General features: G+C 48.2%; 1 protein-coding gene across 1 annotated transcript in view; it reads left to right on the top strand.

The window, feature by feature from the left end:
- The window catches only part of Trio (trio Rho guanine nucleotide exchange factor), a 275,905-nt gene extending 262,027 nt beyond the window's left edge, over positions 1-13,878 (top strand). The window contains 9 exon segments of the mRNA XM_040757679.1: positions 1,317-1,564; positions 2,723-2,861; positions 3,267-3,294; positions 3,479-3,641; positions 3,864-3,985; positions 7,351-7,429; positions 9,003-9,203; positions 10,907-11,045; positions 11,537-13,878. Of these exon segments, the coding sequence (XP_040613613.1) occupies positions 1,317-1,564; positions 2,723-2,861; positions 3,267-3,294; positions 3,479-3,641; positions 3,864-3,985; positions 7,351-7,429; positions 9,003-9,203; positions 10,907-11,045; positions 11,537-12,085 (1,668 nt within the window). The 3' untranslated portion in view covers positions 12,086-13,878.
- Positions 13,879-15,103: the final 1,225 nt, after the last annotated feature.

Raw genomic sequence — 15,103 nt, 5'->3', positions numbered from 1 at the left:
CAGGCAACTCTTCCACGTCCACAGCCCATCCGCGCAGCTCCCAGTCACTGGCTTGTTGGCTGTCCACGCGTGGCCTCTCAGAGAAGAGCCCGTGGGCCTGATGTGCCCTCAGCCACCTCAGAACAGGAGTCAGCGTTCTGATCTCGCACCACCTGACACCAGGACTGAGAAGGGAGGTGGCCCGGTCATCTCCCCCTCAGAGTGTCCCAGAGCACAGCATAGACTTTGAAATCCTCACCTCTGTAAACACCCTGCAGCAGCGGCATGCAAACATTTGACAGCAAGCTCACAGAAACCAGGGCCCAGAGGCCATTCCCCATATCCTAATTTGATAGAGGGCACTCGGGAAAGATGCCATGCTGGAATCAGTAGTGGTGTCACCTTTGTCCATCCCTAGACCAATAGGCAGTCAGGTGAGAGCCTGGTACAGGTGGCTGCCATTCGTGTTTCGTTCATTTAGTTTGTGCATTAGAAGTGTAAGACTGGCGGCCATAAGAGACCAGCTAGGTTTTACTTTTGCAGTCTTGACTCGTTGACTGAGTTGCTGGACAGGTGTTGCAGGCCACATGCATGTCAGTCACTGACCAAAGAAGCTGAATGCCGCTGAGGCCTCAGGATAAGGGCAGTGGAAGACATCCCCACAGCCACTTAAAGGTCTCTTCCCTAAAGCTTGAAGGCAGCTCTGTGATCTTATGCCACACATACGCTGCCGTGACAAAGCGACATGAAGACCCCTGAGGCAAGCTCTGTCAAAGGATCGTCCACTGGGGGACCTACAGGAGGCAGAGTAGCCATCCCTAAGAGTAGAGTGTTAGTTCCACACTCTTTTCGGGGGGGGGGTGGATGCTGGGAAGCAAAGGTTAGGCAGGCAATAGCTGTAACCTGGAATGCCCATTGCCAATGAATGTCTTATTAGGAAGATTTGGGGACATCTCAGTTACAATCTGTCAGGGAGCCAAGCGGCTACCCTACAGCCTTCAAAGTTAACACTCGTTTGAACCTGCAACAACCAACATGGCGTCGACGTGAGGACTGAGCGGCTTGTGCAGGGCACGACGAAGATCCAACTGCATCAGGCTCCCAGGGCGACAGCACTGAGGTCGACCTTTTGGAATTGTTTCTCGATGGCTGACCAAGTTGTGGCAAGGGGGGCATTGAGCTGAAGAGAGTGTGAAGGAAGAGTGTAACATCTCCCTGTCTGTCTGCTGAGCCCTTCAGGGGGCCGGTGCCATGGCACACGGTAACCAGTGGCCGTTTCTGTCAGATCTCGTCTCAGTTTCCGTCCACCCTGTTTTCTTCTTCGTCTTTCCCTCCAGAGTGAAAGTAGCAGCAGTAGCAACATCTCCACCATGCTGGTGACACACGAGTACACGGCAGTGAAGGAGGATGAGATAAACGTCTATCAAGGAGAGGTCGTTCAAATTCTGGCCAGTAACCAGCAGAACATGTTTCTGGTGTTCCGAGCCGCCACTGACCAGTGCCCCGCAGCCGAGGGTTGGATCCCAGGCTTTGTCCTGGGCCATACCAGTGCAGTTATCATGGAGAACCCCGACGGGACTCTCAAGTGAGTGCCAGCAGCGAGACAGCCTGAGCGTGGGAAGCTGAGGGGATGGGGGGCATTCCAGGGAGTGAGTGCTTGAAGGCCCTGGAGGGAAGAAACCAAAGAAGGAAAATCTGTTGTTCATGCAGGTTTGCCTCTAAGTGAAATGTGTGACCCCCAATGGAGGTGGGCTGTCCTTCTCCTAACAGCCTCCTTAATGCCTCTTTCATCAGGGTCATTAAATAATCCGTGAAGGTCTTAGTTAAGGAGCAGGACCTCTGAGGGACACAGGATCGTCACTCAAAAGCTGCAAGGAAAAATCTTTTATGGTTTTGCCATCAGCCCTTTACTACTCAGAGGCATGCTGACTTAAGCCTGAAGCCAGCCTTGCTGCACTGGGCATTATATTAAAGAAAACCAAGTCCATATTGGTCTTTTCTCTCCTGGAACCTCCCTGCAATGTGAGAGATCAGCCGTGTCTTTCCCAGAATAGAGCAGTTTTGACACTTGGAGAGGCCATGCTGCCTGGCCGCATGGGTACCTTCCTTAGGACTGGCCTCTCCTTCTCCTCATCCTGTCTCCCTAAGAGGCAGAGCAAAGTGAGTGCGTTGTTGAGGACCCCTGTGCTACAGTGCTCCACGTCATCCTTGACTTTAGAAGAAGTGTAAGAGATGGAAGTCCCATGTTATGCTTTATTTCTTCAACATGCATTTGTGAACCTTGCATTAGATTCTTCAGGGAGACAGACCCACTGGGGTAGGCTGTGAGTCGTCAGGTCAGAAGGGGACTGGTTTCCACAGTTGTGGAGACAGGCAAATCCAGACTGCTGATCCCCACCAGGTTCCCTTCATAGACCTTCAACTGACTGGATAAGGAAGGGCAAATAGCTTCATCCATCCAGATGTTCCTGCCAACCAAAAGTTCCCTCAAAGAAACACTGGGAACATTTAGCCGTCTCTGCACAGCGTGGCCCAGTCAAGTTGACACTGTTACTTTTGTATTTTAATCTTTAAAATTTGCTTTGGGATTGCTGGCTTTGTCACCTGCTTCTTGAGTTTCCCTGTGAGGTTAGTGGTCACGGGGTCTCTGTTCCTCTGTGAAGCCTTTCTCCTATGCTTCTCAGTGTCATCCGCTGACCATGGGGGAGGAGACATATGAGCAGTGTGTCCTTTTCTCCCCTAGGAAGTCGACATCTTGGCACACAGCACTCCGTTTAAGGAAGAAGTCTGAGAAGAAAGAAAAAGACGGCAAAAGGGACGGCAAGCTGGAAAACGGGTACAGGAAGCCACGCGAAGGACTCAGCCACAAGGTATCTGTGAAGGTGCGTGTGAGAAGCCAGGCCTGGGGCCACCTCCGAGAGAGGGTAGGGACAGGGACCCGCTGCAGGCCCTAAGTTAGAGCCTGCTTGAGGACGGGCTCCCCTCTCTCTGGGACACCATTACAATGGCTCTCTGTGCAGGCACGTAACTTAAACCTGCATGCATCACCTGGCCATGTGTGGCTTCAGAGAATGGGATGAGGTAACATGTTTGTGAATAAGAAGATAAACTCAGCTAATTGATAGGCATGGCAGTTCCAGTGCATGTGACAGCAGTAGAAGGTGATTGGTCCTGCTTGATTCCAGATAAACCAAGCTCTTCCAACAGTAACTTTAGCCCTGCAATCAGTAACCTCCCCGAGAACAACTCCTGTTTTTACTAATGCCTGTTTGCCTTTTCCATTTCAGCTTCTCAACCCCAGCTACATCTATGACGGTGAGTCCTGTTGTCTTTCCTCCAGTCTGAGGGACCACAGACCTGCAGGGTGTCTGTCAGACCACCATGGCTCCACACGGGGTACTGTGTGGTGTTCTGGTTTCCACTCGTGTGTAGAACCGCATGAGAGAGGTAGAGAGATGCTGAGGATAACTGGCATTGACCAAACTCCCTTCCCTTGCAGTTCCCCCAGAATTCGTTATCCCATTGAGTGAGGTCACGTGTGAGACAGGGGAGACCATTGTTTTCAGATGTCGTGTCTGTGGCCGCCCCAAGGCCTCAATCACCTGGAAGGGCCCCGAACACAACACTTTGAACAGTGATGATCGCTACAGCATCTCCTACAGGTGAGGGGGCCACTGTGGAGCAGTTCACTGGCTAGGACCGTGGTTGATCGGGTTCCTCGGTAACTGGACATGCACTGTTTACCGTCGGAATCATCTCTTTCCTTTGTCACCTTGGGCCTGCAGTCTGGGGGAGAGCATTTCATAGGTGGGGAGGGAGGTAGAGCTGGGGCCCAAAGGTGCTGAGCATTCCTGACGCCTGGTGCATCCTCACGTGTGCCACAGTGACATTGGGGAGGCCACTCTGAAGATCACTGGGGTGTCCACAGAAGACGACGGCATCTACACATGCATTGCTGTGAACGACATGGGTTCAGCCTCATCTTCGGCCAGTCTGAGGGTTCTAGGTAAGCGCCACTGCTGGCTCTCCCCTGAAGTCCAGTGTGTTTGCCACACTTGGTGTGCCAGGAAATCTAGAACAAAAGGCCACATTCGTGGATGTCCAAACGAGGCTCAACGAGCAGGCACATTCAAGGGAATACTGTGAGGGTGTGTATAAAGGCCTGTGACCCTGCCATTGGGCACTTGAATCACTGGTGGCTGGTCTGAGCTGGAATGCGGTGCTTTGGTGCCCTTAGTACTGACAAGCAGGTCCTGTTTTCCAGTCTTCCAGCTGGGGTTAAGTTGGTTCATGAAGCATGGGAGTGAAGAGTGGGAAAGGAAGTGGTGTCTTCTAGGCCTGACTCAGAACCCAGGATAGCCCTTCAGTGAGGCATGAGCTGGGACAGCTCGGTGACTTCCCCAGATACCTGCTTTTGGTGGCCTTGGCACCCCCACATCCCAGCAGGATGCTGTGTTCTCAGCAGTTAGCCTTTGAGCCCTGTGGACAGAATCCTTCCAAACCCTGCTGGATTCCTGAGGGGTTGCATTTGACATAGGTGGACGTTCAGAGCAGGGCATGTATGGACTGCTCTCAGGCAATGCCCATTGAGGCCAGCCATACTACACCAGGCAGCTACAAGTGCCCACCTGTCCTCAGATGCTTCCAGCAGGGACAGTAAAATTCCCAACTAAATGGTGAATTGGTTTCTGGAGTACCCTATGTGTAGACAGTAAGCCAATTTTGTCTAAAATATTTATTTCGTATTTTGACTTTATTAAATCATAGAAAGGGTGCGTTATGGCTGTGGGTAGGACTGTGACCTGAAAGAGAGCAAGATCGAGAAGTTAAAAGTAAAGAACCACTGATTTTTCTCATTTTAGAAAAGTCATATAAATTGTAGAGTTGGTTCTTAATAAGCTACTGCTGACAGCTCAGAGTTACAGAGCTGTTCATCCCTTGGAGATCTGAGCAGGAAAATAACAGAAAAGAAACCGAATAGCTCTTCCTGTCACAAAAATCTTCAAGGTCTTTAGAAAAGTGTCATCTTGTCGAGCAGGCCACTAGATTCTCTTACAATTTCCAGACTGCACCCTTGAGAAGCCATTTGGTGTTGAAAGAGCTGGGGCAATACTCTGGAGAGCACAAAGCAAACCAGCAGTGTCTACACAGGACAGCTCACTGGTAGGGACTGACTCGCAGACATTAAAACCACATACCACCAAGGCCTGCAAACCAGGCGGATGAGGCCAAATGAAGCTACGGAGTAAGACTGTCTCAAAAGAAAAGGGCAGGCAAGCGTTGGAAGCCACAGGGATGCAGAGGTGTCAAAAGAGATCACTGAATAGTGTGTGCTCCAGCGTAGTGACTAAGATGACTTCTCCGAGGACCCTGGGGTGAGGATTTAAGGCTCTGTATTTGGGATACTCTGGTGTCGGTGAGATGCAGAGCTAAGAAGAAGGTTCTGTACAGCCACACCCACACAAGAGTTCAGCACTGGCTGCCTTGGCTGAGGAGCTCCTGGTGCTGGGAGGTGTTTGCTTGCCATGGGGGAAATGGTGTCCACTCATACATGACCCAGGGAAGGCACATGGGAAGGGACTACATCCCAGAAAGCCTTGAAAACTCAGTCAAATTGGGTGTGGTTTAAGGAATGCGTGCTTGCTGATGACTTGGTAACCAAAGGGAGAATTGGGGTGAGCCGGTTCTAGGTGAACTTGATTAGAGCAGAGTGGAGACAGGAGAGCCAATGCTGACCACTCTGTGTAAGATGGGCTTCTGGTAGCTGTGTCACTGCACACCTGTAATCCAGCAGAGGCAGGAGGATTGCAGCAAGGTAAAGACCAGCCAGAGCAAGCAGAGCAACTTATCTCAAGGTGGGAGAAGGAAATCTTATGCTTAACAACTCCTTTTTGTTGTTGTTGTTGTTTTCTTTGGAATTTCTCTCTGTAAACAGCTATCTTTTTGTTTGTTTGTTTATTTTTGTTTTTCTAAGACAGGGTTTCTCTGTGTAGCTTTGTAGACCAGGCTGGCCTCAAACTCACAGAGATCCACCTGCCTCTGCCTCCTGAGTGCTAGGATTAAAGGTGTGTTCTACCACTGCCCTGCCAATAGCTACCACTTTTAATAGCTTCTTAGCTAGGGGTGGACTCCGTACTCCGTTCCTGCCCCTCCTCCATGCTGGATTTTTTTTTTTTTTTTTGTCTTGAGCTTGCTCAGGTCTTATGCATGCTGTCACAGCCTCAGCGAGTTCCTAAGTGCTGTGTCTGGAAAGCTCCATCTCCTTAAAATTGTCCACATCTCTGGCTCCTAGAGTCTTTCCATCCTCTTTCACATAGATCCCTAGCTTTGAGGGGAGGAATGTGATTAAAGGCATCCCTAGTTCCCCTCTCTGAGCATGTCCACGTGTGAGTGTCTGTACTGTCTTCTGCTGCAGGAAGCTTCTCTCATGAGCACTGAATGGCGCACCGATCTATGGGGCTAGCGGTATCATTAGGAGATTAAACATCTTGTTTCCTTTGGGCTTATATAATACCACATTCACTGTTAACAAGTAACTTCCAACTGCATGTATGACAAAACTGTCTGTGTTTGCAACATAGTGCATCCTCACTTTCTGAAGGCTGGGAAGGCAAGTATAGTTTGCAAGCTGTGGGCCTGGGTGAACAGGAGAGACTGACTGTACATTAGCTCTGTCAGGCTGGAGAGATGGTCCAAGGATTAAAAGCCACTTTGCTATACCAGCATGATGATCTGACTCCAGATGCCCAGAACCCCATAGCCAGGCATGGTCATGGGGACTCCTGTAACCCCAGTGCTGTGACAGGCAAAGACAAAAGAGGGTAGCTGGGGTTTGCAAACCTAGCTTCAGGTTCAGTGAGAGAATGTCTGTAGGGAATAGACAGATAGTATAGAGAGGGACACCCTGTGTCCTCCCCACACGCGGTGCTAACCATAAGAAACAAGACTTCAGTGCAGTTTTACAGTCTTAAATAAAAGCCGGTTGATTTCACTAACACTTACCTTAATCTAATATATCAGCAGTACCTGATTCTAATGTGGTATCAAAACCTATACATCATTCATGAGATAACTCCAATCTTCTGTTCATGTTAGATCCAGTGTCTTGGGTATGTGTCTTATGGCCTGAGAGTACTACCTCTCAGAGAGACGCTAGGTGGCCATTTATGTAGTGGCCATATTGGACAATTGAGGTTTGTGATTTCTGATCATGAAGCTATGCTTCGGTCCACTTAGGAGCTGAGCATGGTGGCTCACACCTGTAATGCCAGCCCTTCTCAAGCAGAGGCAAGTTTAAGGCTGCTGACAAAGCCATGCTATTTATAAAAGGAAAAACAGATGCACTCAGGTGCAATGGTGTTCTTCTTGCAGGTCCAGGGAGTGATGGGATCATGGTGACCTGGAAGGACAACTTTGACTCCTTCTACAGTGAAGTGGCTGAGCTCGGCAGGTATGATGTGAAACACAGAACCCCTCCCACTACAGTAAGGTCACTCATTATCCCAAGACTGATGAACAGAAAATGTTGCCATCAATACAAGGAACTGTCTTGAGTGTAGTGTTAGTGGTTTTATGTTGTTCTAAGAGTACCTAAGAGAAACAAAAGAGAGGAAAGGTTTCTTCCTCATGTTTTTAGAGGGTTTCAGGCTATCCTGACAGGAAAGATAGCATGCTCTGTCATAGGGATGTGTGGTGGAAGCTGTTCCCATCAAGGCAGAGCAGAAGCAGAAAGAAACAGCAACCAAGACCATGTGTAAACACCAAAGTCCCACCCCTGTGACCCCCTCCCTAGACCCATCCTCATGGTTCCACAGCCTCCCCGGAATGCTACCACTGAGAACATGACCCTTTGGGAACAGTAGCACGTTAATGGGCTTTAGATGTTAAGTACTGGGAAGGATGAAAGCAGAATGAAGGTAGGATTCCCAGAATGAAGGCCTAATGCCACGGACTCTCCATTGATGGGACAAGCTAGTTAGCTAGCTAGGTGCCGCCTGTGGAAGAGTCCCGAGAAGAGGCACACACTTGCTGTGTAAACTTGCTTCTCTCAGATTGCCAGTTGAGAACTGCTGACTGTACACTCATGGCATAGTTGTTCGTGGAGATTTGAAGGGTTACACCATGATCTGATGGAGCACCAGGAAATTCTTGACTGAACAAAAGAAGTTTTAACATAAGATGCTGCTTCTCTCCAGCTGAGGCTGCCAAGCAATGCCACAGACAAACCACCCCCTTCTAACTTCTGGCTGCCTTCTGTACTATACAGCAGTCACCCACCTGTAGTCGCTGTGTCCCCCAGGCAGGAAAGGTTCAGAGTAGACTGCTGATTCGACACCTTTGCCTTGAAGTCTATCAGCACCCTTTTATATTCTACTGGCCACGCTGGGTCACATGGCTCCAGGGCATGTCCCATTTCCATATTGCTCAGCACCAAGTCTCACCCCCACTTGGTCCTAACAGTAATGGTGGGCCAGTCCTCCTAACACTCAGATTGCCTGGGTAGGTATTTTTGTCCATCTTTTCCGGGCTCATCCTGTTGGCACACCCACACCTCACTCATGTCTGCACCTTTAAAGGATGTAGGACTCTTTGTACATAGACCTTCACCCTGGGCTTCCTAGCATGGTGGTGGAGACATTACAGAACAGAAGTAGAGCTTGCCCAGGCTCAGAAGCCAGCAACTTACTCTCTCCGTATTCCACTGTCTGGCAACTGTGGGTGCTTACATTAGCGTCTGGATGGTGACATTCTATGGGGGATGGAGGTAGAAACTGCATGGCGAGGCCAAGGCTCCCTTGAGCTATCGCTGTCACCATAGTCGGTCGTCAGGAAGCCCGAGGCATGCCCAGTGCCAGCATTAGAAATGGAGGCTGCCTTTAGGAGGGAGGAATGGCAGACCAGTGGCTGATTTGTCACCACGTCCCTTCCACACGGGGCCCAGCAAAGTAAGGTCTGTGCACAGGTGTCAAGTCGCCATCCCACAGAGGTGGTCCTATGTCGTTTCTCTTTGACAAATTTTACAGGGGCAGATTTGCTGTGGTTAAGAAATGTGATCAGAAGGGAACCAAACGAGCAGTGGCCACGAAGTTTGTGAACAAGAAGTTGATGAAGCGTGACCAGGTCACCCATGAGCTCAGCATCCTGCAGAACCTCCAGCACCCCCTCCTTGTGGGTCTTCTTGACACCTTCGAGACCCCCACCAGTTACATCCTGGTTTTGGAAATGTGCGTACCCTGTCTCCCTCCCCCTCATCCTTACCTCAGCTCCCAGCACTTGTGCTCATCCTGTTTCTTCTCTGAGAAAATAGACTTCTGTGGTTTTAGAATTCATAGAACTTGTACAAAGATAGATTTATTGTCAGGGACTACCATGTTGGAGCCTCCACTCATGGCACAGTGATCTGAGTGCTGGGAATTGAACCTGGGTCCTCTGCAGGAATAACCAGCGCTCTGAACTGCTGAGCCGTCTCTCCAGCCACCTCATCCTTGGCGTCTTTAAACGCACGGCCACTGGAGATCTGTTAGTGAGCTAAAGTGATGCAGTGTGTGTATGGAAAGCCACTGTCATAGCCCAGTGCTGGCCTGGGCGCCCCCACGCCTGGGAGGCCCTCTGGTAAACTTGATGACCCGCAGCTACTGCCTGACTTTCACAGGGATTCTGAGCAAGAAAAACCCCTCGGGTTTTTGCTAGAAACCAGCACAGCCTTGGTCTGCAGTTGCAGCTCTTCCAGCTGTAGATTTACTATGGCTGGGGTGGGGATGTTGAAGGGAGTGTGTTTGCTTTGCAGTGAAAAGCTGGGCCCAGAGCCTCACATGTTACTGGCAAGGACCAGACCACTGACCTATACCCGCAGCTCTCTGGCTCTTATTTCTTTTTATTGGAAAGTTGCATGGTGTATTACTTAGCTAGTTTTCTATTGCCGTGACAACATACCATGACCAAGGGAACTTACAAAAGAAAACACTGAACTTGGGGGTTCACCATTCCATAGGATTACAGTCCGTGACCATCGTAGCTGGAAGCATGGTAGCAGGCAGGCAGGCAGCCACAGTGCTAAAGCAGTGGCTGAGAGCTTACATCTAACCCACAAGCATGAGGAGAACAAGAGCTGACTGGAAATGGTGTGAGCTTTTGAAACCTCAAAGCCTACCCTGTGACACACCTCCAGCAACACCACATCTCCTAGTCCTTCCCGAGCATATGGAGACCATTCTAGTACTGCCACCACAGTGCGCCTCACCAGACTGTTAACAGAACTGATTTCCATGAGAGACTGCCTTAATTCCCCACTAATGACCACTCCTTGCTAGGCAGGTAGTTGGTCTTCCTATAAACTTCAGTTTTGAAAACATCCAATAGAGGCTGTTTGCAAGCTGTGGAACCTCAGGAAAGTTTTATGTCTTCCCTGCCTCTGTTTCCTCATCTCTAAAACGGGGCAGTGAAGCACCCTTCTCAGGGTATTGAAGGTTGAGTGAATAGATACTACTAAGCTTTTAGTTTAGAACTCTGTATTATTAAACATTAGTTCAGATTAGGGTAACTTTTGACTAAGCATGCATATGTTGCCCTGGCGTGTGGCTTTTTATGACATGATCTCATTCTATTGTCGTGTGGCATGTTTTATATGTAAGGAAGCCTAGGCTAAGGGAGGTGGGTGTAAATAGCTTGCATCAGTTATTTACATCCAGATGTCTGCTGTGCCTAGGCACTGTCCAGCAGGTTGCCATGGCAACATACAGTGATGTTACAGTTCCTGACCACAGCTCTCCCCTAGCCGTCCCCCAAGCAGGTCTTCTCAGTGAGGGGGCCCAGAACCTCCTCCCTGTACAATGCCATCCAGTAGAGGTCCAGTCTGAAAATGTGGGTTGATTTCTCCCTGAGATGGTTTGCAAGTTGAAAGGTGACAAATGTCCTTTTTTCCCTGTAGGGCTGATCAGGGTCGCCTCCTGGACTGTGTGGTACGATGGGGAAGCCTCACCGAAGGGAAGGTCAGAGAGCACCTGGGGGAAGTTCTGGAAGCTGTCCGCTACCTTCACAACTGCAGGATAGCACACCTGGACCTAAAGGTTGGCAGCCCTGGGCTGGTACGGGAGGTCTGCCTAGACAGATTGGTCACGTGGACTTCGAGAGCAACACTAGAATAGATTCCCTGTCTTTCTGGAGATGCCTTCAGTACTGTTCGCAGCTGGGAGGTCCTTGTAGTTAAACCTGTTGGGTCTGAAGACATTTAGGAAGTTCCTGTCGGTGCTGGAAAGTTGGCATGGGACCTACCCAGTCCAGCGTCCCTTGGGGGAGAGAAGACAATTCTGTGTTCAGTAAGGCCATTTGGACCCTAAAGCTGAGAACTGCTCCTAGCAGAGGTGACTGCACCTCGCCAATCTGTTGTCTCACTGGCCAGGAGAGCTTGCCTGCCAGGCTCCCACCTCGCCATAGGATCTGTCTGTCTGTCTGTCTGTCAGTCTGTCTGTCAGTCTGTCTGTCTGTCTGTCTGACAGTGGTCAGACTGAGCATGAGCTAGGAATGTCTACCAATGACCATGTCTCCTCCTGTGTTACAGCCTGAGAACATCTTGGTGGATCAGAGTCTGGCCAAGCCAACCATTAAACTGACAGACTTTGGAGATGCTGTCCAACTCAACACCACCTACTACATCCACCAGTTGCTGGGGAACCCCGAGTTTGCAGCCCCAGAAATCATTCTTGGGAACCCTGTCTCCCTGACCTCGGACACATGGAGTGTTGGAGTGCTCACCTATGTGCTGCTCAGCGGCGTGTCCCCCTTCCTGGATGACAGCGTGGAAGAGACCTGCCTGAACATTTGCCGCCTGGACTTCAGCTTCCCAGAGGACTACTTTAAAGGAGTTAGCCAGAAGGCCAAGGAGTTCGTGTGCTTCCTCTTGCAGGAGGACCCGGCCAAGCGTCCCTCGGCTGCACTGGCCCTGCAGGAGCAGTGGCTGCAGGCAGGTAACGGCAGCTGCAAAGGCACGGGCGTCCTCGACACGTCCAGACTGACCTCCTTCATTGAGCGGCGCAAACACCAGAATGATGTTCGACCTATTCGTAGCATTAAAAACTTCTTACAGAGCAGACTTCTGCCTAGAGTTTGACCCATCTTGAAGTCCTTTCTCATTCTCTTTCACCTGCCAATCAGCTGTTAATTTGAATTGTGAAGAGGAAACCAAACCAAACTAAGTGACCAGCTGCCTGCTGTTCATCGTGTGAAATTGCATTCCAAGTGAGCTGTGCTCAGTAGCGCTTGGGCTCGGAGCTACAAGCTGCACTGGGGTGGAGGACCTTCAGTTACACTCTGCAAGGGCAGAGATCACATCTCTGTATCACGGTATTTTATTCAGGTTTCTGCAAAAATAAATGAAATAAAAAGATACTTTTTTTTAAATGAACATGGATAGAATTTTGCAAATTTAACATTTTCAAGATTTATTCAAGGAAACACATGCCTATGTTCAAACCACTGGTGTTACACAAAACAAAGATACTGTGCGTTTCTGGGAAAGACTCTCCAGGTGGCAGCCACTCCCGTGGCCTCAGCCAGTGCTTGGCGGCCACCTGGCACAGAGCTTTGCCAGCTGCCTCATCGGCGTACGTCTTGCCAAGCACCAGACTTGGCTTCTGAAATGTACGTTCAACCTCAGTCTTTTGCATAAAATAGAATGAATGGTTTTGCTCTGATGAAATGTAGGCCTTACATGTATATACGACTCTTCCTGCCTTCTCTCTGGCATCCCCCCCGCCCCTCCCACCCACCACCTGGGCCTTCCTGTGGGGGGGCCGGGAGGCCTGCCCATCCAATGAAGACTTTGGGCTGGGTCCAGCCCCACTGCCCCCCCCTCCCCAACTCCATCCCAAACCGTCAATCAAATTGTTGAACGGTATACAGTCAGATGAAAATACTGTAAATGCACTCATTGGGGGTTTTTTGATTTTATTTCATATCATGTGCAATGTTGTGGCTTTAACATTTTCTGCAACTATTTATGAAGACTTCTGTTGTACCTGTAATAAATATATAGAAAAAGCACATACTTCGCCAGTGAGCTTTATGGTTCTGTGTGTGTTGGGGATGGGTCGTAGCCCTGTGCCATCAGTTCGAGGACACTTAACTCTTCGTGAAATTTGTCAGTTTTGAGGACTGTAAAAAGTGATTTCATACTCTGAAAATAAAACTGGATAATAGGGTAATGTTTTAAATTTTATTATGCTATTATTCAGAATGCCAAAGTATTATTTTTTCCCAAAATCAGTCTGAACATTTACTACTTTTTAGACTTTTTGACATTCAACTTTCTGTATAAAAATTGGCTGGATTTTCAGCTTTTGGTAAGGAAGCCAATTAAGTACTGGCCACCCTGAGGCTGGTACCCAGTGCCCGAGTCACTGTGGCAGAGCTGGCGCTGGCGTGGGAAGTCCTCCAACACAAGAAGTTGGGTTTCTGGCACGCTTGAATTTTTTCTGGATGTCTTTTTATCTTTATTGTGTAAAATACACTAAAAGAGAGAGAGAGAGAGAGAGAGAGAGAGCAGCTTGCTTCCCAAGCCAGCCAGACATCTGGGTCTTGAGCCATAAACTGGCAAAATTAAGCTTTGCAGTTTCCAGTGTATTTTATTTATTCTTTTGTTGGGTTTTTTGTTTGTTTGTTTGTTTCTTGTAAAATTGTACAGAAACTTTTTAAGAGAAATTGGATTCAAAAACTGGATGTGTATCCGTAACCTCATAACTTTTATTTGTGTACTGTTTCTTTTATTATTTCAGTTAAATTTTACATTATTTTTTGCATGTAAATTTCTTTGTACAGAGACCTTACATGTTTACACATTATGATGTGATGTAAATATTTTATTTTGCCATCAGTTATTTTAAAAAATTAAACATATTTGCCTGATTTTGGTGTTAGGCTTTTTATTTAAATTAACTACTGCTAAATCAGAGGGGTCCCTGAGAGAGATGTGGGGGGAGTCCTTTTGGAGGGGCGGGGCAGATTGTCACGATGAGCTGGTCCAGGCTTCCAGTGCACAGCAGTCAGACGCATACACACTGTGGGTGTGTGACCGGCGCGTCGGCTGCCTTTTGGTAGCAAAGCCCTAGCTCATCCTGGCGCCCCCTCGTTTTGCTGGTGCCCCATTTTCCTGATGAAGGGAGTTTCGTTCCAGGCTGTTCCCCCTTTGCTGGCAGCATCTCCCTTTCTCTGTCACTCACATGACCTCTCTTGGTCTTTTTGTGTTTTCTTCTGCGATGAGTGAGGGGCACTGAGAAAGGGCCCTGGGAAGATTGGTTTGTCATGTTTCCAAGATGTTTTTTCCTTTCTCTGGAATATCGAGATGCTTGCCATTCTGCATATTACAAATTATAAATTCTTGAAACCCAGAGGTACTCTTTATCTATGAGGTGGGCAGAATCACAGAATTTGGGTAGAATAAGTTACAAAGTATCTTCTTGTAGCCAGTGTTCATTTAAAAGGAATTATGTCATCTTCAAACTTTAGAAATAAATAGGCTGCTTGAGTGTACATATATGTTAGACATCATAGGATAGATGAAAATAACTTTTGAAATCAGTAAAACCTTCCCAGATTTATTACATAAATAGATCTATAATATATATTTTATAAATATTAAGATATATTACATGACATGTAATATACAATAAGCTATCAATTATGTTTACATATGAAATCTTTACACAAAATACTGTCTCCTGGAAAATAATCAGTCCGTGTCAGCAGATCTCTGTTTCGAGTTCTATCTCACATAAATGAATTTGCCTTGGAATTCAGGGTTTTCAAAAATAAAGTTTTTAGTTTTAGGTCATTCTAGCTTACGTGCAGTGATGTTATACACCCTTACTCCAGCGGTAATGTCTTGAGTGCTAACACAATTTCACCTCAGGATACTGGTATTGAGCCAGCCTGTCCATCATCAGATGTTCCCCTCCTGTTGCTTCTAATGGCCACATCTGTCTTCCTTGCAAGCTACTTTATTAGGTCATAGCGTTCTCATTAATAAGGTGAGAGGCTTATCTATTCCTCTCTGAAAGTTTTTTCCAGAAAAGCCAGGGTTATACAGAGAAACCCTGTATCTACAAAATTTTTAATTAAAAATTATATAAAT

Source organism: Mesocricetus auratus, unplaced genomic scaffold, assembly GCF_017639785.1.
Source record: "Mesocricetus auratus isolate SY011 unplaced genomic scaffold, BCM_Maur_2.0 Super-Scaffold_100015, whole genome shotgun sequence".
Taxonomy (NCBI): Eukaryota; Metazoa; Chordata; class Mammalia; order Rodentia; family Cricetidae; genus Mesocricetus; species Mesocricetus auratus.
This window is presented reverse-complemented; position numbering and strand designations above follow the sequence as displayed.